At 47.1% G+C, this 24,422-nt stretch overlaps 1 protein-coding gene across 1 annotated transcript in view; it reads left to right on the forward strand.

Moving 5' to 3' along the window:
- Positions 1-1,205: 1,205 nt before the first annotated feature.
- LOC120930523 (snake venom metalloproteinase atroxlysin-1-like) overlaps positions 1,206-24,422 on the forward strand; it is a 65,196-nt gene continuing 41,979 nt past the window's right edge. Inside the window, exons 1-4 of the mRNA XM_040341701.1 lie at positions 1,206-1,270; positions 1,383-1,454; positions 5,791-5,960; positions 10,019-10,103. Coding sequence (XP_040197635.1) covers positions 1,268-1,270; positions 1,383-1,454; positions 5,791-5,960; positions 10,019-10,103 — 330 coding nt within the window. The 5' untranslated portion in view covers positions 1,206-1,267. The remainder of the gene's footprint in view (positions 1,271-1,382; positions 1,455-5,790; positions 5,961-10,018; positions 10,104-24,422) is intronic.

The raw sequence follows: 24,422 nt of genomic DNA on the forward strand, positions 1-24,422 counted from the left end.
TGGACTGATCGTGTATACGAGGCTTTACTTTCTGCTTTCAAGCAATGTATCCAATCCAGCTTCTTCCCAGCAGCAGCATAAGGAAAGGGGGGTACACTGTGATGTAAGGGAGAGTGGGGGACTCAACTTCTGATGGTGGGGTGGCTCTTGACATCTATTGTAAAGGGAGGGGATGTGTTGAACATCTAATCTTACAGATACAAGCGACCCTTTTGAGGGCAATCATAATGCTGATGCGACCCACAATGAAATTGAGTTTGACACCCCTGCACTAGGGGATATTGACATATTTCGGATTTTTCCCAAGCTTTCCTCACTAGTCACTATGGGCCAGATTCTCAAAAGAGTTACGACGGTGTAACTCAGGAAACACCGTCGTATCTCTGTTTCTGAGCCCGGGTATCTATGCGAGTGATTCCTAGAATCATTTTCGCATAGATACGGCCAAGATCCGACAGGTGTAAGTCACTTACACCGTTGGATCTTAGATGTAATGCGATGCCGACCGCTAGGTGGCGTTTACGTTCAGTTCTCATTTGTTTATGCAAATGAGCCTGATACGCCGATTCCCGAACGAAGTTGCGTCACGTAGTCGTCGCGTACGTCATTTCCGTAAAGCGTAAGGTTACCCCTGCTATATGAGGGGTAACCCTTACGCCAGTCCACCGTATGCCATGTTAAGTATGGCGTCGGGTCCGCGTCGGCATTTTCCGTCGGTTACGTAGTTTTCGTAAGTCGTTCTTGAATACGACTTTACGTCAATGACGCTCACGTCGGCGTCATTGACGTTTTCTGTCGTGAGCTGGAGCATGCGCACTGGGCTATTTTACAGCCCGGCGCATGCGAAGTTCAATCTGCGCGGGGGGCGCGCTTAATTTGAATACAAGCCGCTCCCTTTGAATTACACGGCCATACGCCGGCCAATTACACTACGCCGCCGCAAATTACGGAGCAAGTGCTTGGGGAATACGGCACTTGCTCCAGTAAGTTGCGGTGGCGTAGTGTAAATGGCTTACACTACGCCAACGCGGAATCTACGAGAATCTGGCCCTCTGAGACCAATAATTACTTTCTCAGAGAAGATTGAAGCTTTTGTAAAACAATTGTTTGCCATGTTTTCTTCTGGGTAACTTGTAAATAAAAGATTGCTAGATATTGAAAGTATCACACTGACAATGTTTAATGTATTTACATTTTATAGGATCAAATTGATCATCTTCTGAATGTTCAAAAGTTTGTAGAACTGGTTGTGGTTGCTGATAAATCAATGGTAAGTGTTGTGTTTTCTTTTAAACAAAGCCATAGTATACTACATTAGATGAAATGGAATCATAATATTGCATTTTTTTTGCTGTTGCTATACTTTCAATTTTGTTTTTCAGTATCATAAATATGGCAAGAATACGAAATATGTGAGAAACAGAATATTTGCAATAGTTAATGTCATGAATTTGGTGAGTAAACTTGTACTGGGCAGTTAGAGAATTGGTTAAAGGGAGCAGGGTGTAAGGCTGGGTTCACACTACGGTTTTCCCGTCCGTCAGCCGCATACGATTTATATGAAAAACCGTATGCGGCTGAAACGGACGGGAACGTATGGAACCGCACACATGTGCGTTTTCCATTGACATTAATGTTAAAGGAAAACGTATGCGGTTGCCATACTGTTTTAAAAACGACCGCAAAACCGTGGTTGAACACGGTTTTGCGTACGTTTAAAAAACGTTTTGCCAGCAAATCGTACGCACCCGGATGCATCTGAGTGCATACGATTTGCAATGCATTCTCTATCTATACGTTTTCCCGTCCGGGCCCGTACGTTTTCAATACTGAAACCGTATGCGGCTGACGGACGGGAAAACCGTAGTGTGAACCCAGCCTAAGAGCTAAGTGGAAGTCAAGGACTGGAGGACCGTTTGTGAATTGAAGAAGGAAACATCACTAATGCAGCCACACTTAGGGGTTAAGGCTCTTTCACACGTCCATTCCGTTCGTCCGTTTTTTGGACGTCCGTTAACGGACCGCAATGCTTCCCTATGGGTTAACGTCCGTTAGCGGATGAGCATCCGCTAACGTCCGTTAGCATCCGTCTGCGTTAAGTTCCGTTTTTTTGGACGGAAGAAAACCCTATTTTTCTTCCGTCAAAAAAACGGAACGGACGAAAAACGGACGTTAGCGGATGATCCGTTTACCATCCGATCCGCTAACATCCGTTTTTCATCAAAATATGTAAAAAGCCCCCCAAAAAAAAAAAAAAAAAACGGATGGAAAAACTGATGGAAAAACTGATGAAAAACGGACGAAAAACGGACGAAAAACTGATGGAAAAACGAATCAACTGATGAAAAAAAAACTGATCTAAAAAACTGAGCTGACGTGTGAAAGAGCCCTTACTTTACCAAAACTGGAGCACTCAGAATCTGGTGCAGCTGTGCATAGTAGCCAATCAGCTTCTAACTTCAGCTTGTTAAATTAAAGTGGTTTTAACCCTAAAAAAAAAATTAAAAAAATGCTTCTGTCCCTTTAAGGCACGAGATATAGCACAGTGCTTTTGCCATGCCAATTGTCCCTTTCTATGTTGTACAATACCTGGTTGATTCTGCCTGTTCCATCCCCTGTTTAAACTGACCATGTTTATCATGGCTGCTGATCTCCGATAGAATGGTCAGATTACTTGCCTCCGTCATCCAGCATCTTTGCATCTCCCCTGTCCCCATTCCCCTGTCACCTCCATAGTCTGTGTGTGAGAGCCGATCTCCTCCCCACCGCTCCCCTCTCCTCCTGCCGAGAGCAATGCTATTCCCCTGAAGCTACTCCTCCCTTCCTCTGTTAGAGCTGCAGTGTCTCCCACAGTGTTTTATCTTTGGAGACAGCAGCAAACAGATCAGTTTTGCTTTCTTTCACATGGAAATCATTTAAAATGATTTAAAAACTATATTTATTATTTAACCACTATTCCACCGCCCGCCGTCATATGACGGCGGGACAATGAGCCTCTCGTTCTGGGTGGACATCATATGACGTCACCTTCCCGAGCCACTAGGGGGCGCGTGCCCACCGCGTCACTGGGAACCCGATGCACGTGCCAGGCGGCCATGATGTCCACAAGAATCACTCCCTAAGGAACACATTAACCCCTTGATCGCCCCCCTAGTGTTAACCCCTTTTATGCCAGTCATATTTATACAGCAATCAATGTGATCAAATACCACCAAAAGAAAGCTCTATTTGTGGGAAAAAAAGGACGTCAATTTTGTATGAAAGCCACGTTGCATGACCGTGCAAATGTCAGTTAAAGCGACGCAGTGCCGAATCGGAAAAAGTGGCCTGGTCATTGACCAACAGAATGGTCCGGGGCTGAAGTGGTTAAAGGGGATGTAGCTGCGCTGGTCGGCAAGCGGTTAACTTTGACACAAAAAAAACCTGGAGGCTGATTGGTTTCAATGCAGAGCTGCACCAGATTTTGCACTCTCAGGTTTTACTAAATCAACCCCTAGTGCCTTGTCTTCGAATCCCCACAAACACTCTGCACAGCACTTTCCCCTTATCGCTGGGGACAATGGAGATTCAAAATCCTTAAAAAAAATTCAAAAGACTTCTTATATGATAAACGTCGACAAACGCTCAAAAACTTCGCTCACCAGCGTTTTATATATAAAGTGAAAAAACACTATTGCAAAAAAACAGAAAAAAGTTGAAAAACTCACTGCAAAGCTTCTGGCATTTTTTATAACATTATTTTAACGTCCAGTGTGCATGAGGCCTAATGCCGTGTACACACGCTCAGAATTTCCGGCAACAAATGTTCGAACCGTGTGTAGGCTCCATCGGACATTTGCTGTCGGAATTTCCGACAACAAAAATTTGAGAGCTGGTTCTCAAATTTTCCGACAACAAAATCCGTTCTTGTAAATTCCAAGTGTGTGTAGACAATTCCAACGCACAAATTTCCACGCATGCTCTGAATCAAGTAAGAGATGGAAGCGCTTGTTCTGGTTAAACTAGCATATGTAATGGAGATGGCACATTCGTCAAGCTGTAAAATTTGTAACCTTTTATGCAGCGCATTCTCTTCTTCTTTTTAATGCTAGAATAATGAAGTTGTTTTGCTGCTGATATTCTGACAAACTGATTTCGGACTGAAAAGCATGAGGCTGAAAAGCGCATATCGTCTCTCACCAACCTTATACTAACATGAGATTAGCAGAAGGAGCCCAAAGTGTGGCACACTTGGTATTGAACTTCCCCTTTATAGTGCCGTCGTACGTGTTGTATGTGACCGCGTTCTTGGCAATCTTAATTTTCAACAACATTTGTGCGACCGTGTGTATGCAAGACAAGTTTGAGCCAACATTCCGTCGGAAAAAAATCCACGGTTTTGTTGTCGGAATGTCCGATCGTCTGTACGCGGCATTAGAGTTAAGATAAGATAAGATTTATTGTCATTGTAGAAACAAATTCACAATGAAATTACATTACATTTCTCCTCCACACATTATTTCATACATTTATTTCATACATCACAATTATCAACCATGCATTTACCACACAGGATTTAATTATACCAAAACAAATATATATATATACAAGTATCCCCATATTATAAAAGTATAAAAAGTGTCCTCATAATAAAAACAAAACAAGACATTAAAATAGCCTTAATAGCCCTGGTAAAGAAGCTCTCTTTAAATCTATTTGTCCGTGTTTTAGGCTAGGTTCACTCTGCTGCGAATTCTATTGCGAATTTAAGCCGTTGCAATTTCTCAAATTCGCAAGTCATTTAGATTACATAGTTTAACATTAGTGCTGTTCACATCAATGCATTGCGAATATAAGCTGCGGGAAAAAAGGGTCCTGTGCGAGTTTGATCTGTGTGAGATGCAAATTCAGCTCTATAGACTGGCATTCCCTGAAATCGCGGCCACCAATCGCTGCAAATTCTCGGCAAAAACGCAGCTGCAAAATCGCGGTAAAATCACGATTTTACCAGGATTTTGAATTCGCAGCAGTGTGAACCTAGCCTTAATCACCCTAAAATGTCTCCCAGATGGCAATAATTAAAAAAAAAAGAATTTTCTGCGCTGTTCGAACCACTCTCTTTAGAGCAATTTTATCTGCCTGCGTACAACTAGGATACCAAACTAGAATACAATATTTTAATGTACTCTCAATGGCAGAGCGATAGAAGGTCTCTAGTACCTTCCTTCCCAAGCCATTCTTCCTAAGGAGTCGTAAAACATATAAACACTGGTGCGATTTCTTAATAATGGCTTTAACGTTGATTATCCACGAGAAGTTTTCAGAAATGCATGTTCCCAAAAACGTACAGGTAGAGACCTGCTCCATGCACGTGCCTTTAATAAAAAGCGGTGCTGGTTCAGGCCTGTTCCTTCTGAAATCTACAATCAGTTCCTTTGTTTTCCCTGTGCTTAGGATCAGGTTATTCGCTGTACACCACTATCCTATCAACCTCTCTCCTGTATTGCTCCTCATTGTCCCCAGTGATACAACTGATTACAGTAGTGTCATCGGCAAACGTAACTATACTATTGGTCTCATAAAAGAGGGTGCAGTCATATGTGTACAGCGCATAGAGAAAGGGACTTAACACACAGCCCTGCAGTGCTCCAGTACTTATTTCTCACTTGGAAGAAACAAACTTATCCAATTTGACCACCTGTGAGCGATGGACCAAAAAAATCCCTTATCCAAAATCAAATAAAGAGCGGAAAATCCAATTTTTGCATTTTTTTCAAACAGTTAGACTGTTAACTATTCTATTTTACACAGGATTACAAGATGTTAAACATTTCTGTGGTTCTTGTTGGGCTTGAGATCTGGAATACCAAGGATCAGATTGAAGTAAGCACTTCATCTGATGATACTTTGACAACGTTTTCTACATGGAAAAAGGAAAAGTTATTGCCTAGAATAGCACATGACAATGCTCAACTTATCACGTAAGTCTTTGATTGCAGATATAATCCGGTTGTCAAATAGTAACATCCTTTTTTATTTTATTTAATACTATATATATATATATATATATATATACAGTACAGACCAAAAGTTTGGACACACCTTCTCATTCAAAGAGTTTTCTTTATTTTCATGACTATGAAAATTGTAGATTCACACTGAAGGCATCAAAACTATGAATTAACACATGTGGAATTATACATAACAAAAAAGTGTGAAACAACTGAAAATATATTTCATTTTCTAGGTTCTTCAAAGTAGCCACCTTTTGCAGCAGACACATCTCTAGAACTGTTAAGAGGAGACTGTGTGAATCACTATTCCATCTGGTTTGCGTTTAGTTGGACCATTTATTTTTCAACAGGACAATGACCCCAAACACACCTCCAGGCTGTGTAAGGGCTATTTGACCAAGTGATGGGGTGCTGCGCCAGGTGACTACCTCTTGAAGCTCATCAAGAGAATGCCAAGGGTGTGCCAAGCAGTAATCAAAGCAAAAGGTGGCTACTTTGAAGAACCTAGAATATGAAATATATTATATTTATTTTTATATTTAGTTTTGATGCCTTCAGTGTGAATCTACAATTTTCATAGTCATGAAAATAAAGAAAACTCTTTGAATGAGAAGGTGTGTCCAAACCTTTGGTCTGTACTGTATATATATATATATATATATATATATATATACACACACACACACACAATAGGTAACGTTTATGCTCATTATTAACCACTTGCTTACTGGGCACATATACCCCCCTCCTGCCCAGGTGAAATTTCAGCTTTCGGCACTGCATCGCTATAACTAACAATTGCGCGGTCGTGCGACGTGGCTCCCAAACAAAATTGACGTCCTTTTTTCCCCACAAGTAGAGCTTTCTTTTGGTGGTATTTGATCGCCTGTGCGGTTTTTATTTTTTGCGCTATAAACAAAAAAGTGAGACAATTTTGAAAAAAATACAATATTTTTTACTTCTTGCTATAATAAATATCCCAATTTAAAAAAAAAAACATTTTTTTTTCTCAGTTTAGGCCGATACGTATTCTTCTACATATTTTTGGTAAAAAAAAAAAAAAATCGCAATAAGCGACTGGTTTGCGCAAAAGTTATAGCGCTTACAAAATAGGGGACAGAATTATTTTTTTTTAATTATTTTTTTTAATAGAAATGGCGGCGATCTGCGATTTTTAATGGGACTGCGACGTTATGGCGGACACATCGGACACATTTTTGGCGCCATTCACATTTATACTGCGATCAGTGCTATAAATATGCACTAATTACAGTATAAATGTGACTGGCATTGAAGGGGTTAACACTAGGGGGTGAGGAAGGGGTTAAATGTATCCCTGCTTAGTGTTCTAACTGTGGGGGAGGGGGGGTGACTGGGGGGGTGACCGATCTGTGTCTCTATGTACAAGAGACACAGATCCGTCTCCTCTCCAGAGACAGCACCGCTGTCTCTGTGTAAAACGGCAATGAGAGATGATCTCATATGTTTACATATGAGATCCTCTCTCATTGGCCGCACAGATCGCCTCGCGAACGGCCACTCTGATTGGCCGTTCGCGGCGATCTGTAATTGGCTGTGTCCGAGGGACACGGCCAACACAGATTTTCCCCGCAGCGCGCTCTGGAGCACGCGCGGGGACCGCCCTAAGGGGCGGCCGTCAATTGACGGCAGTTTGGAAATTGGGATCCGCACTGTAGCCGTCAATTGACGGCAGGCGGATCCCAAGTGGTTAATTATTCAAAAACACATGCTCGCTAATCCCCGCCGTACACCCCGGTGTCTCTGCATCAAAATCTGATGCTGACATGCAGGTGCCACCCAGTCCCACAATACATTTACCTGCTCAGGATGCAATATTTCCAAGGAGACACCACAGAGCAGTGCCCAATTCCACCAGTCCAGCTTGACTCTGCCACCTCCCTTCCAGTGACAGAACAGGCACCAGTGCGGACCCTGCACAAGCATAAATAACTATTTTCTCTGATGTACAATGTGGATAGGTCCCTAGGCTCTCAGCTATGCAGGTCTGGTTCCGACAAGGGAATGTAAGGGTTTGTTTTTTATTTTCTAAATAGGTTCCTTTAAGCTAGTGCATTGTTGGTTCACTTTTCTTTTCCTTCAATTTCCCTTCTAAATGTTTTTTTTCTTTGTTTTCTTTGTCTGATTTTCTCACTTCCTGTTTCTCCTCAGTAAGGTGTTCAGTAAGCTGTTCTAATTGACTTTCCACTGCTCGGATGATGGTGGAAAGCTTACTGAGGAGAAACAGGAAGTGACAAATTCAAGCAAAGAAAAAAAAAACATTTAGAAGGGAAATCAAAGGAAAAGGTAAGTGAACCAACAATGCACTAGCTTAAAGGAACCAATTTAGAAAATAAAAGACAAACCTTTACAACCCCTTTAAGTATTCCCTAGTTAGGCCTGGATGGACTGTAAGTTCCCTTTCACACTTATACAACTTGTCCCACGATTTTTGACTGCAAAATCGCATGACAAGTCATTCTCCACGATTTTCAATGACTTCCATTTATATTGGCACGACTTTGATGCCGCGTACACATGATAATTTTTCGGGTTAAAAACTGTCGTGTGTGGACTTTAGAGCATTTTTCGGTTTCTGAAAAATGGACAATTTTTTTCCTCGAATATGCTCTATTTTTCACAACGTTCTAAACGTTGTCGTTTTTCGGGTTGTAAAAAGTGGTCGTGTGTGGGCTTTAACGACGTGAAAAATGCTCAGAAGCAAGTTATGAGACGGGAGAGCTCGTTCTGGTAAAACTAGCTTTCGTAATGGAGTAAACACATTCATCACGCTGTAACAGACAGAAAAGCGCAAATCGCCTTTTACTAACACAAAATCAGGCAAAGCAGCCATCTGAATGGAACTTCACCTTTATAGTGCTGTCGTATGTGTTGTATGTCACCGCGCTTTACTAGAGCATTTTTTTTCACGATCGTGTGTAGGCAAGGCTGTTTTAATGATCAAGTTGAAAAAAACTTCGTTTTTTCTAGAGCCTGAAAAACATTGTTTTTTACAACCCGAAAAATGATCGTGTGTATGCAGCATAAGTCGTGCCGACTTCAAAAGTAGTTCCTGCGCAACTTTGGTCCAACTTCCATGCGACTTGATGTCCATAGACCTCAATGTTAAACCCTCAAGTAGCATGCAAATCGTACCTGAATGAATAATATAGACACATATTCATTACGACTTTGTAAGCACAAGCAGCTTTTTGACCCTTGTCCCACCCAATCCTTTTAACATAGTAGCCCCTCCCAAGCACACTTTTCTAGCACACATTCACTTCCTGGTTATTCCCTCAGGAACAATGTGCTCCAAACAGCCCAAAAAAAAGAGATGTTATTGTCCTTGTCCTCCAGCTTCTCTTCTTCTTCCTCATGCACTGCTACTGCTGCAGCAGCAATGACAACTGCTGTGGCAATATATTGAGTAGCAAACATTTTCTGTCAAACACAACACACCACAACAACCAGAAAGCAAACAGGAACTTGAAACAACTATGGCAGGAAAATAAATTACCTCACACCATGTATTTTTTCATTGGTTAATGCCAAAGTTGTGGCAAAGTAGTACTGATCCAGAATCACGGCAAAGTCGTACAAGTGTGAAAGGGGACTGAGGCTTTGCATGCCTTTTGTTTTGATGCACCTGGAATGTATTTAACTTCATTTAAATAAAATTTCCAAACCAGATGGTAGATGTAGTCCTTAAAAGTATTGTGGATATCTTTCCTCCAACCACACAGATAATGACTTTAAAAATGTGTACATGTTGTCCAAACCCCTTCACCTGACTACTTTCATTTTAAAAGAGTAGACTTTATTCCAAGACATCTAGATTATCTAGTTCATCAGGAATGCTCCTGTCTTTGGCCATGCCTCATCACAATAAAGAAAGTTAGATTTTCCTTTATCCAGATCTTCACTATGGACAATGACAACATTTGTGCACATTTCCAGATAAAGATCATTAGCTCTTACATACGGTACTTGTGTTTGGTTTACAGGGATACAAACTTTGAGGGTACTACAATTGGAGAGGCATATATCGGGGATATGTGCAGTGAACAATTTTCTGCAGGAGTCGACCAGGTGAGATTCTGTAGCCTGAACCAGAACTGGTCACAATTATGATTATTCAATAAGTTGACCATTCAGTCCTACATTAATATAGTTTTATTCAGATTTTTTTTAAAAAAACATAATTTTCAAGGTTTGCATATGACCTGACTTGAAGCAGTCGGCAGACAAGGATGGGGGGGAGGGGGTATACCTTCTACATGTAAATCTTCACAGTTACGATAATTTGAGACTAATTATTCAAATTCTTGCATTAACCCAGTCATGTCTATTTTTTTAAGTTGACCGTTGATAGTACACAGCCTTTCTGCATGACCAAACAGTAAGGCCCCGTACACACGACCGAACATGTCTGCTGAAACTGGTCCGCGGACCAGTTTCAGTGGACATGTTCGGTCGTGTCTACGGCCGACCGGACAATTTTTCGGCGGATCGGACAGGTTTCCAGCGGACAAATGTTTCTTAGAATGCTAGGAAACATGTCCGCTGGAAGCCTGTCCGTCGGACATGTTCGGTCGTCTGTACAGACTCACCGAACATGTCCACTCGGCCGAAAGCCCTCGCATGCGTCGAAGTGATTCGATGCATGCGTGGAAGCATTGACCTTCCAGGGTCGCGATCGTCGTGGCGACGGCGCTGCTACGTCACCGTGTATCCTGTCCGCAGGGATTTTGGTTTCATGGTGTGTACAACCATCAGACCAAAATCTGGCGGACCGTTTTCATCGGACAGTTCGTCCGTGTGTACGGGGCCTTAAAGTTATCACTACGCAGTCTGGTTACGTGGCACAGTCTGCTGCCATTTGAGGGATCTGAAACATCACCTATTTTTTTTTTCTTTTGTTCTGTCCTGCAGTGTTAATTTTGACATCAAATTTCTATTTAGTTTTAGTCCTATTTTAGTCATCTGAATTGTTTCACTCTGATAAGCTCATTCATAAGTGCTTTAGTGTGAAATGTATTAAAGTGCTTTTGAGAGGCTGTTTAGTATTGATTTAGAAGAGCCAAATAGTGCTTTAAACTCAATACCATGTTTATTGTCTCCTCCTTCTCCAGCCGCCTCCCTCCTGTCCTTCACCACCATTTCCCACCATTCTTTGCAGCATTCTCCTATAAGCCCAGGCACTTTCATGATGGCCAGTGTTGGGTGTTTTGCCCAAAGGTGGAATTGGACTTTAAGCCTAGGTTCACACTGCTGCGAATTCAAAATCGCGGTAAAATGCGCGATTTTACCGCGATTTCGCGGCTGCGAAACTACTTTTTGAAATCGCAGATGCGGCGTCGCACAGATTAGGACAGTGCCATTGCCGACAATTGCCGCCGATTTGAGATGCGATTTGACATGTCAAATCGCATTTCAAATCGTTCCAAATCGTACCCAGTGTGAACCAGGGCTAAAGGAGTTGTAAAGGTAAATGTTTTTTCACCTTAATGCATCCTATGCAAAAACATCCGACGGTCAGGGCCGTCTTTACCACAGGGCAAATGGGGAAGCTTTTTTTTTTAGGGGTCCGGAGGCCCCTAGGGCCCCAGATGGCAACCCCCCCTTTTTTTATTTTTTTTAAATAAAAAAATATATATTTTTTTAATATATTTTTATTTTATTTTTTATTAAAGGGACAATTTTTTTTTAGAGTTTTTTTTATTAAAGGGACCATTTTTTTAGGGGTCCCCAGGGGCCCAGAGGTACCCAGGGCCCCAGATGGCAACCCCCCTTTTTTTATTTATTTTTAAATAAAAAAATATATTTTTTTTAATATATTTTTATTTTATTTTTTATTAAAGGGCCAATTTTTTTTTAGAGGTCTGGGGGTCCCCAGGGGCCCGTAGTTCCCCAGGGCCCCTGATGACAACCCCCCTTTTTTTATAAAAAACATATTTTTTTATATATTTCTTTATTTCTTTTATTTTTTTATATATATATATATATATATTATATATATATATATATATATATATATATATATATATATATATATATATATATATATATATATATATATATATATATAATATATTATTATTATTATTATTATTATTATTATTATTATTATTATTAAAGGACCCAGAGGTCCCCAGGGCCCCGGATGGCAACCCCCCTTTTTTTATAATTTTTTTTTCATATTATTTTATTTCTTTTTTTTCTTTTATATATATATATATATATATATATATATATATATATATATATATATATATATATATATATTTTTTTTTTATTAAAGGGCCCAGAGGTCCCCAGGGCCCTGGATGGCAACCCCCCCCTTTTTTTATACATATTTTTTTATTTTTTTATTAAAGGGCCCAGAGGTCCCGGATGGCAACCCCCTTTTTTGTAATTTATTTTTATAAAAAAACAATTATTAAAGGGCCCAGAGGTCCCCAGGGCCCCAGATGGCAACCCCCTCTTTTTATATATATTTGTCTTTATTTTTTATTTATTTTTTTGTAAAGGGCCCCCCGCTTCTAAATTCGCAGAACCCCCCTGCTTTTCAATTTCAGGCGGCAGCACCCCCCCCCCCGGTTCTCTGCTCCAGGGGGCCCATGCCTGAAGCTGTGTAAGTGGCCCCATAATTCCTGATCCCTGCCGCCCGTTAAGCCCCTGTGCTGCCCACAAATCAGGCTGAAAATCATCAGCGGCACGCAGCCAGTGACAGTACTGCTTCCCTTCCCAGTGTTTTAAAATGTACAGCACCCCTGGCTTCCCTTTAGACGTGCACTTCTCCCTTCCTGCCACTGGGTGCTGCTTGTATATAAAAGTGAATTAGAATGTGATTTTATAACATCCCCAGTTTGCTCTTCCTGAGGCTGACTTCTTCATGTCATGCTCCTCAAGGTATGTCACTGTTTGCTAATCTATATTGTAATAGAAGTTTTCTGTAGAGTGTGCCCAAAGTCTTTATAATATTTGATGATTCACTGCAGGTCTGGTCAGTGTTTTAAAAAGTTCCTCTATTTTACACATGGCATGGCATGGGGGTCACAGAACCATCTGTCCATTCTGCCTTAGCACCATGGGACCCCATGCCATGCCATGTGTAAAATAGAGGAACTCTTTAAATCACAGACCAGACCTGCAGTCCAGGCTGAGTAAGGCCTCAGAGCACATGGCATTACTGTCTGTATTTAACTGCTTGATGGGCTTATTTTGGGCCTGGCTGGTTCACATGTATGTGTTTTGGCGGCCCACATTCATTTGAATGGGCCGCCATGCCTGCGTTTCTTGCAAAGAAAAGCGCATACCTCATGTAATAGGCTGCGTACACGGCACACCTATGCCCATCAAGCACTGAAATACAGCACTGTCTGTCCATTCTGCTGTCTGCTGTGACTTATCTGCAGTTCCCGCACTGTCAAACTTGCTGCATTTTTAGACGTTTAGGTCACGCTTTTAAAAACACAGTGCGTTTGTGTGTGCAAGAACTGCAGGTAAGTAGCATGGTGCACAAGCAGAATGGATTTCAAGGCAACTGTATTTTTAAAATGCTGAATGCACCTTTTTTCTGCAGGAAACAAAGGCATGGCAGCCCATTCAAATCAATGGACTGCTGTACCTGCACAAATTAGGACCGCCAAAACATACATGTGAACCAGCCAGGCCCAAAATAAGCTTGCCCAGGGCCCAAACCATATTAAAGACGGCCCTGCCGACGGTACCGCCCCCCCCCCCCCTGAACCCCCGTTTTACTTTTCTGACCCCTCGAAAGTCCCGCGCATGTCCATGTGATCGTCTTCGGTTCCCAGCCTGGCCGTTGATTGGCTAGGCTGGACGGATTGATAGCAGTCCAGCCATTGGCTGGCGCTGCTGTCAATCACAGTGGATGACGCGCGTGCTGGGGGGCAGGGCCGAGTGATACTATGCCCGCCGCTGAGCACACTCACAAAAGCTTTCCACCATACTCGCTCGCTCGCATGGAGGTAGAAAGCTTTTGCGAGGAGGAGCCGAGACAGCCGCAGAGGGACCCCAGAAGACAGGATTCGGGGACACTCTGTGCAAAACGAGGTGCACAGTGGAGGTAAGTATAACATGTTTGTTATTTAAAAAAAAAAGTTTGCCTTTAGTGACCCTTTAAGACATGCTAAAATGACTATTGAGCACTTCTTAAATGATATTGCAGCATGATAAGTCATGGCCCTTGACTCCCTTTCAGTGATTAATATCACGTGTCCATGGTCACCTGACAGAAAAAAAAATATAGTTGTCTGTAAGGAAGAAGACAAATTGCCACTATAGATTTGAGTGCAAGCCTTTCCACGATCATCTGGTGTAAGAAAGCTTCTATATAGGGTTGTACCAATACTAAGCATCTGCATGAGTATCGGTGTTCGTGCAAATGCACCGATATCTAAAATCGAGACCTACTGGCTCGGTTCTTTCAACTGTCGGCAGGATTCTCCCACAGACAACTGAAATGTACACAAAAGATTGCAGCAATTATCGGTTGTTAAGGAGCGGGGCCGCCGCGTCCCTAACAACTGATGGCTTCCCCACTGACAGATACATGTGATTAAAACCAGGGGCAGCTGCTGATCGGGCTCCCTGTAGAATCAAAGCGCTCTCCTGCTGGGTCTCCACTCCATCCCCAGCCTGGAGTCCAGCACGAGAGGAGAGAGCCGGTGTGAAGAGAGGCCAGCACTTAGAAGTTTTGGCATGAGGAAGGGAACTGTGAGATGCGTGCAACCGATGCCCTGCATGGAATATGTGAGATTTGCTTTCATTGACCTTATAATACGATATGTGATTGAACAGATCTAAAGCTTCATGTTCCGCAGCCAGGGAACAGTCCACTTCTGTCATAATCATGATAATGTCGTCAGCGAATAAGCTGATGGAATATATATTGTTGCCTGCTGGAAAACCTTTAATATCAGAATGATTTTTAATGTAAATAGCTAAGGGTTCCATCAAAAGGTTGAATATCAAGGGAGACAATGTACACCCTTGCCTCGTTCCATTTGATTTGGTAAATGATGAAGATAAAATACCAGATAAATAGCGGCGGCCCCCGGCGCCGCCCCCCCCCCAAGCTTTTGAAAAAAGTCATTATTTTTTTTTTTTAAGTGTATTTTGTGCGTGTACTCGAGAGAGGAGCCGGACTGCAGGAGTTGGGAGTAGGTAGGCCTCCCCCAGAAGCAATCTGCCACCTTTCTCCATGCCCCGGGTGGCAATGGTGGGTGTGCGAGGGGGTCCTCCCACACAGCCCGCCCTACCTGCTCCGCCTTGAAGCCCAACGGGGCAGAGGGACTCCCTATAAGGGAGTGAGAGGATCTAGCCCGCTCAACCAGGCCCGTTAGTCCTTCGCCTCTCTTTTTAGAGACCGCGTGGTCAAAGTGCGTGCATGTTAACCCAATTTCGATTGCGTGTAAGTGTGGTGGTTTTTGTGGGAGGGGGGTGGGCGTACTAAGCGCAGACTTACCTCGCATAGCACACCCACCGGTAGCCGGGCTGAGACCACCAAACTCTATTCACATGTAGCTGAGACCGGGATCCGAACCCCTAGCTGCAGAGGTGAATGGCTTGTCAGCGCAGAGCCAATCGCGTTGAGCCACCGCAGCTCCTGAAAAAAGTCACTTTAAGAGCGTCTGGGCACCGGACACACGGCAGTCAATGGGAAGATTCTCAGCTTGCAATCAGCTGATTGCAAGCTGGGAAGCTGATTTGCCCGTGTTTAGGGCGTAAGCTGTCGGAGAGGTCAGGAATCCTTCCCTATTTGCTGTTGGCGGCATGGCATGTGCCGCATGTCTCTCTCTCTCTCTCTCTCTCAGCAGTCAGCACCATCATGCTTCCGGCAGCTTCCCCCCCCTCGGTCTCCTCTGCAGAGCAGAAAACCGAGTGTGTGACTGTTCCATCCAGTGAGCTGAGCAGTGAGTACTGTGTCCTGCCGTGATCCTGGCCCCCCCCCACCCCCACCTCTGATCACTTTTCTCAGCTGCTGCAGAGCTTCATGGGAGGAGGGGGCTGATGAGTGTTGTGGTTCGTGGCAGTGACTGGCAGCTGTTTCTCCACCCTAAACACCCCCCTCCCTGCCTCTCCACCCTAAACACCCCCCTCCCTGCCTCTCCACCCTAAACACCCCCCCTCCCTACATCCCCACCCTAAACACCCCCCGCTCTGCATCTCCACCCTAAACAGCCCCCTCCCTGCATCTCCACCCTAAACACCCCCCTCCCTGCATCTCAACCCTAAACACCCCCCCCCCCTGCATCTCCACCCTAAACACCCCCCCTGCATCTCCACCCTAAACACCCCCTCCTCCCTGCATCTCCATCCTAAACACCCCTCCCTGCATCTCCACCCTAAACACCCCCTCCCTGCATCTCCACCCTAAACACCCCCTCCTCCCTGCATCTCCATCCTAAACACCCCCTCCCTGCATCTCCACCCTAAACACCCCCTCCCTGCATCTCCACCCTAAACACCCCCTCCCTGCATCTCCACCCTAAACACCCCCTGCATCTCCACCCTAAACACTCCCCCTCCCTGCATCTCCACCCTAAACACCCCCCCTGCATCTCCACCCTAAACACCCCCCCTGCATCTCCACCCTAAACACCCCCTCCTCCCTGCATTTCCATCCTAAACACCCCCTCCCTGCATCTCCACCCTAACACCCCCTCCCTGCATCTCCACCCTAAAACCCCCCCCTCCCTGCATCTCCACCCCAAACACCCCCCCTCCCTGCCTCTCCACCCTAAACACCCCCCCTGCATCTCCACTCTGAACACCCCCCTGCCTCTCCACCCTAAACACCCCCTCCCTGCCTCTCCACCCTAAACACCCCCCCTCCCTGCCTCTCCATCCTAAACACCCCCCCTGCCTCTCCATCCTAAACACCCCCTCCCTGCATTTTCACCCTAAACACCCCCCTCCCTGCATCTCCACCCTAAACACCCCCTCCCTTAACACCCCCCCCTGCATCTCCATTCTAAACACCCCCTGCATCTCCAACCTAAACACCCCCTCCCTGCCTCTCCACCCTAAACACCCCCTGCATCTCCACCCTAAACACCCCCTGCATCTCCACCCTAAACACCCCCCCCTGCATCTCCACCCTAAACACCCCCTCCCTGCATCTCCACCCTAAACAACCCCCTCCCTGCATCTCCACCCTAAACACCCCCTCCCTGCATCTCCACCCTAAACACCCCCCTGCATCTCCACCCTAACCCCCCCCCTGCATCTCCACCCTAAACACCCCCTGCATCTCCACCCTAAACACCCCCTGCATCTCCACCCTAAACACCCCACCTGCCTCTCCATCCTAAACACCCACCCGCCTCTCCATCCTAAACACCCCCCTCCCTGCATCTCCACCCTAAACACCCCCCTGCATATCCACCCTAAACACCCCCCTGCAACTCCACCCCAAACACCCCCCTGCATCTCCACCCTAAACATCCCCCCTGCATCTCCACCCTAAACACCCCCCTGCATCTCCACCCTAAACACCCCCCTGCATCTCCACCCTAAACACCCCCCTGCATCTCCACCCTAAACACTCCCCCCCTGCCTCTCCATCCTAAACACCCCCCCCTGCCTCTCCATCCTAAACACCCCCCGCATCTCCACCCTAAACACCCCCCCGCATCTCCACCCTAAACACCCCCTGCATCTCCACCCTAAACACCCCCCTCCCTGCATCTCCACCCTAAACACCCCCTCCCTGCATCTCCACCCTAAACACCCACCTCCCTGCATCTCCACCCTAAACATCCCCCTCCCTGCATCTCCACCCTAAACAACCCCCCTCCCTGCATCCCCACCATAACCCCCCCTGCATCTCCACCCTAAACACCCCCTGCATCTCCACCCTAAACACCCCCTCCCTGCATCTCCACCCTAAACACCCCCTCCTGCATCTCCACCCTAAACACCCCCCTCCCTGCATCTCCACCCTAAACATCCCCCTCCATGCATCTCCACCCTAAACAACCCCCCTCCCTGCATCCCCACCATAACCCCCCCCTGCATCTCCACCCTAAACACCCCCCTCCCTGCATCTCCACCCTAAACACCCCCTCCCTGCCTCTCCACCCTAAACACCCCCCCCTCCCTGCCTCTCCATCCTAAACACCCTCTCCCTGCATTTCCACCCTAAACACCCCCCTCCCTGCATCTCCACCCTAAACACCCTCCTCTCTGCATCTCCACCCTAAACACCCCCTCCCTGCATCTCCACCCTAAACACCCCCCTTCCCTGCCTCTCCATCCTAAACAACCCCCTCCCTGCCTCTGCACCCTAAACACCCCCCTCCCTGCCTCTGCACCCTAAACACCCCCCTTCCCTGCCTCTCCATCCTAAACAACCCCCTCCCTGCCTCTGCACCCTAAACACCCCCCTCCCTGCCTCTGCACCCTTAACACCCCCCTCCCTGCCTCTCCACCCTAAACACCCCCCCTCCCTGCCTCTCCACCCTAAACAAATAACCTCTGTGTTTAATGATGGGGTTAGTAGGAGGGAGGGGGTCCTGTGTAACAATGAGGGCTGGTGTTAAGGGAGGGGTCCTGTGTAATGATGGGGAGAGGGATGGTGGTAGGGGGGAAATGTTTTGTTTAACCATGCCCCTTAAGCCCCTTCCACTGATAACAGTCTGGCCACACCCAATTTTTGGCGCGACGTGCCACATGTTTACAGTTGGGAGGGGAGGTATGTACTCTGATGCTGAGCTGTATACTCTGTCCTGTGATGCTGAGCTGTATACTCTGTCCTGTGATGCTGGGGCTGTATACTTTGTCCTGTGATGCTGAGTTGTATACTTTGTCCTGTGAAGTTAGTGGAATAGAGGGGACGGAGTGGGTGAATTATTTAAGGGGTGGGGCTTATGATAAGTGGGATGGGTCAAAAGGGAGGGGTGGTGTCTGGCGCCCCCCCATCCTAAAACTTCACCATCCGCCACTGCAGATAAATAAACTCGAGCTGGCGTTTTGGAATATAAATCCATAATGGCCGTTAGGATATTACCCACAAAGTCAAACTATTCCAATACTCTGGCCAAATCTAGCCAGTGTATACGGTCAAAAGCCTTCTCTGCATCCAATGTTAGAAGCAGAGAAAGCCTTTTCTGCACCCCTGCCATGTGAATAATGTTCACCAGTCTTTGGGTAGCGTCCGAAGCTTGCCTGTTTGGTCGGGGTGAATAAGTGTTGGTAATATGTTAACAAAACGTAAGGCTTTTAATTTTTCATATAGTTTTAAATATTTAAGTTTAAAGGGGAATTGGGTTCCTTCCCTGGCTTAGGCAAGGTGATGAATTATATAGGGTATTTTACTTCTCTATCTGTGCCCTCTAATATTCTATGCTAAAAGTTTGCCAGCTCTATTACCATTAACGTAATAAGTCATCTTTTTTCTTCTAGGTGATTTCTCAAAGTTTTCTAGTAATAGGAGTCTAAGGCCCCATGCACACGAGACGCTGGTAAACTCGAGTTCAGAGGCATTTAGGCATTTTTTTTCAACTGCCCCTGAACACATTTAATGTTATCCTATGTGTCCATGCACACATTCACGTTTTTTTGCGTTTTAAAGCAGTTGGGTTTAGGCTCGTTTTTTCAGAAGCAACATTTTGGGTTCAGACGCAAAAGTTTTTGTGTTTCAGACGCAAAACGCGCCATAACGCGGCAAAACGCGGTACCGGCGTTTTGCCGCAATTTCGTTTATAGGCGTTTTTAAAGGTGACCTATTTTTTTACATTAGAAATCTCAAAAATGATGGCAAATGATGAAAAAACATTAAAAAACATAAACAACTGTAATTGCTTGCATTGCATTGTGGACAATCCACAACGTGTGAAAGGTGACGTGGCCACTGGACAATCCACAACTTGTGGCCAGGGGACGTGGCAGGTGATGTGGCCAGGTGACGTGGCAGGTGATGTGGCCAGGTGACGTGGCAGGTGATGTGGCCAGGTGACGTGGCCAGTGGACAATCCACAACTTGTGGCAGGTGACATGGCCAGGTGACATGGCAGGTGACGTGGCCAGGTCATGTGGCAAGTGGACAATCCACAACTTGTGGCAGGTGATGTGGCCAGGTAACGTGGCCAGGTGACATGGCCTGGTGACGTGGCAAGTGGACAATCCACAACTTGTGGCAGGTGACATGGCAAGTAACATGGCCAGGTGATGTGGCAAGTGAACAATCCACAACTTGTGGCAGGTGACGTGGCCAGGTGACGTGGCCAGTGGACAATCCACAACTTGTGGCAGGTGAAGTGGCCAGTTGACGTGGCCAGGTGACATGGCAAGTGGACAATCCACAACTTGTGGCAGGTGACCTGGTCAGGTGACGTGGCAGGTGGACAATCCACAACTTGTGGCAGGTGAAGTGGCCAGTTGAAGTGACAGGTGACGTGGCCAATGGACAATCCACAACTTGTGGCAGGTGACGTGGCCAGGTGACATGGTCAGGTGATGTGGCAGGTGACGTGGCCAGGTGACGTGGCAGGTGACGTGGCCAGGTGACATGGCCAGGTGACATGGCAAGTGGACAATCCACAACTTGTGGCAGGTGACATGGCCAGTTGATGTGGCAGGTGACGTGGCCAGTGGACAATCAACAACTTGTGGCAGGTGAGGTGGCCAGGTGACGTGGCCAGGTGACGTGGCAGGTGACGTGGCCAGGTCATGTGGCAAGTGAACAATCCACAACTTGTGGCAGGTGACGTGGCCAGTTGACGTGGACAATCCACAACTTGTGGCAGGTGACGTTGCAAGTGGACAATCCACAACTTGTGGCAAGTGAAGTGGCCAGTTGAAGTGACAGGTGACGTGGCCAGTGGACATTCCACGACTTGTGGCAGGTGACGTGGCCAGGTGATGTGGCAGGTGACGTGGCCAGGTGATGTGAACAGGTGACGTGGCAGGTGACGTGTCCAGGTGACATGGCTAGGTGACATGGCAAGTGGACAATCCACAACTTGTGCCAGGTGACATGGCCAGGTGACGTGGCAGGTGACGTGGCCAGGTCATGTGGCAAGTGGACAATCCACAACTTGTGGCAGGTGATGTGGCCAGGTAACATGGCCAGGTGACATGGCCTGGTGACGTGGCAAGTGGACAATCCACAACTTGTGGCAGGTGATGTGGCAAGTAACGTGGCCAGGTGATGTGGCAAGTGAACAATCCACAACTTGTGGCAGGTGACGTGGCCAGGTGACGTGGCCAGTGGACAATCCACAACTTGTGGCAGGTGAAGTGCCCAGTTGACGTGGACAATCCACAACTTGTGGCAGGTGACGTGGCAAGTGGACAATCCACAACTTTTGGCAGGTGAAGTAGCCAGTTGAAGTGACAGGTGACGTGGCCAGTGGACATTCCACGACTTGTGGCAGGTGATGTGGCCAGGTGATGTGGCAGGTGACGTGGCCAGGTCATGTGAACAGGTGACGTGGCAGGTGACGTGGCCAGGTGACATGGCCAGGTGACATGGCAAGTGGACAATCCACAACTTGTGCCAGGTGACATGGCCAGTTGATGTGGCAGGTGATGTGGCCAGTGGACAATCCACAACTTGTGGCAGGTGAGGTGACCAGGTAACGTGGCCAGGTGATGTGGCAGGTGACGTGGCCAGGTGACATGGCAAGTGGAAAATCCACAACTTGTGGCATGTGACATGGCCAGGTGATTTGGCAGCTGACGTGGCCAGGTGACGTGGCAAGTGACGTGGCCTGGTGACGTGGCAGGTGACGTGGCCAGGTGACGTGGCCAGGTGACATGGCAAGTGGACAATCCACAACTTGTGGCAGGTGATGTGGTCAGGTGACGTGGACAATCCACAACTTGCGGCAGGTGATGTGGCAAGGTGATTTGGCAGCTGACATGGCCAGGTGACATGCCAGGTGACGTGGCCAGGTGAAGTGCCAGGAGACGTGGCCAGGTGATGTGGCCAGGTGACATGGCCAGTGGACAATCCTCAACTTGTGGCAGGTGACATGGCCAGGTGATGTGGCAGGTGACGTGGCCAGGTCATGTGGCAAGTGGACAATCCACAACTTGTGGCAGGTGATGTGGCCAGGTAACGTGGCCAGGTGACATGGCCTGGTGACGTGGCAAGTGAACAATCCACTACTTGTGGCAGGTAACGTGGCAAGTAACGTGGCCAGGTGATGTGGCAAGTGAACAATCCACAACTTGTGGCAGGTGACGTGGCCAGGTGACATTGCCAGTGGACAATACACAACTTGTGGCAGGTGAAGTGGCCAGTTGACCTGGACAATCCACAACTTGTGGCAGGTCACGTGGCAAGTGGACAATCCACAACTTGTGGCAGGTGAAGTGGCCAGTTGAAGTGACAGGTGACGTGGCCAGTGGACATTCCACGACTTGTGGCAGGTGACGTGGCCAGGTGACATGGCAGGTGACGTGGCCAGGTGATGTGAACAGGTGACGTGGCAGGTGACATGGCCAGGTGACATGGCAAGTGGACAATCCACAACTTGTGCCAGGTGACATGGCCAGTTGACGTGGCAGGTAACGTGGCCAGTGGACAATCCACAACTTGTGGCAGGTGAGGTGGCCAGGTGACATGGCCAGGTGACATGGCAAGTGGAAAATCCACAACTTGTGGCAGGTGACGTGGCCAGGTGACATGGCAGCTGACATGGCCAGGTAACGTGGCCAGTGGACAATCCACAACTTGTGGCAGGTGATGTGGCCAGGTGATTTGGCAGCTGACGTGGCCAGGTGACGTGGCCAGGTGATGTGGCAGATGACGTGGCCAGGTGATGTGCCAGGTGACGTGGCCAGGTGACGTGGCCAGGTGACATGGCAAGTGGACAATCCACAACTTGTGGCAGGTGACATGGCCAGTTGATGTGGCAGGTGACGTGGCCAGGTCATGTGGCAAGTGGACAATCGACAACTTGTGGCAGGTGACGTGGCCAGGTGACATGGCCAGTGGAAAATCCACAACTTGTGGCAGGTGACGTGGCCAGGTGACATGGCAGCTGACATGGCCAGGTGACGTGGCCAGTGGACAAATCACAACTTGTGGCAGGTGACGTGGCCAGGTGATTTGGCAGCTGACGTGGCCTGGTGACGTGGCAAGTGGACAATCCACAACTTGTGGCAGGTGACATGGCAAGTAACATGGCCAGGTGATGTGGCAAGTGAACAATCCACAACTTGTGGCAGGTGACGTGGCCAGGTGATGTGGCCAGTGGACAATCCACAACTTGTGGCAGGTGAAGTGGCCAGTTGACATGGCAAGTGGACAATCCACAACTTGTGGCAGGTGACCTGGTCAGGTGACGTGGCAAGTGGACAATCCACAACTTGTGGCAGGTGAAGTGGCCAGTTGAAGTGACAGGTGACGTGGCCAATGGACAATCCACAACTTGTGGCAGGTGACGTGGCCAGGTGACGTGGCAGGTGACGTGGCCAGGTGATGTGCCAGGTGACGTGGCCAGGAGACATGGCAAGTGGACAATCCACAACTTGTGGCAGGTGACATGGCCAGTTGATGTGGCAGGTGACGTGGCCAGGTCATGTGGCAAGTGGACAATCGACAACTTGTGGCAGGTGATGTGGCCAGTGGAAAATCCACAACTTGTGGCAGGTGACGTGGCCAGGTGACATGGCAGCTGACATGGCCAGGTGACGTGGCCAGTGGACAAATCACAACTTGTGGCAGGTGACGTGGCCAGGTGATTTGGCAGCTGACGTGGCCAGGTGACGTGGCCAGGTGATGTGGCAGGTGACGTGGCCAGGTGACGTGGCCAGGTGACATGGCAAGTGGACAATCCACAACTTGTGGCAGGTGACATGGCCAGTTGACGTGCAGGTGACGTGGGCCAGGTCATGTGGCAAGTGGACAATCGACAACTTGTGGCAGGTGACGTGGCCAGGTGACATGGGAAGTGGAAAATCCACAACTTGTGGCAGGTGACGTGGCCAGGTGACATGGAAGCTGACATGGCCAGGTGACGTGGCCAGTGGACAATGCCATGCATCATATAGGTTTTGATTGTGAATAATAGGTAGTAGCGTGGAATTAGAGCACTTAGGGCTAGATTCAGATAGCCCTGCGTAATGTTGTGCGGGCGTAACGTATCTCCGATACGTTACGCCGCCGTAAATTTGGGCTCAAGTTCCGTATTCAGAAAGAACTTGCGCCCTAAGTTACGGCGGCGTAATGTATGTGGTCCGGCGTAAGCCCGCCTAATTCAAATTTGGATGATGTGGGCGTGCTTTATTTAAATTTAGTGTGACCCCACGTATTTGACTTTTTTTACGGCGGCGTAGCGTATATTTATAGGCTGGTAGGGGGCGTGTTGTATGCTAATTAGCCGTGACCCCACGTAATTGATGTTCTTAACGAACAGCGCATGCGCC

The sequence above is a fragment of the Rana temporaria genome, chromosome 3 (assembly GCF_905171775.1).
Source record: "Rana temporaria chromosome 3, aRanTem1.1, whole genome shotgun sequence".
NCBI classification, from domain to species: Eukaryota; Metazoa; Chordata; class Amphibia; order Anura; family Ranidae; genus Rana; species Rana temporaria.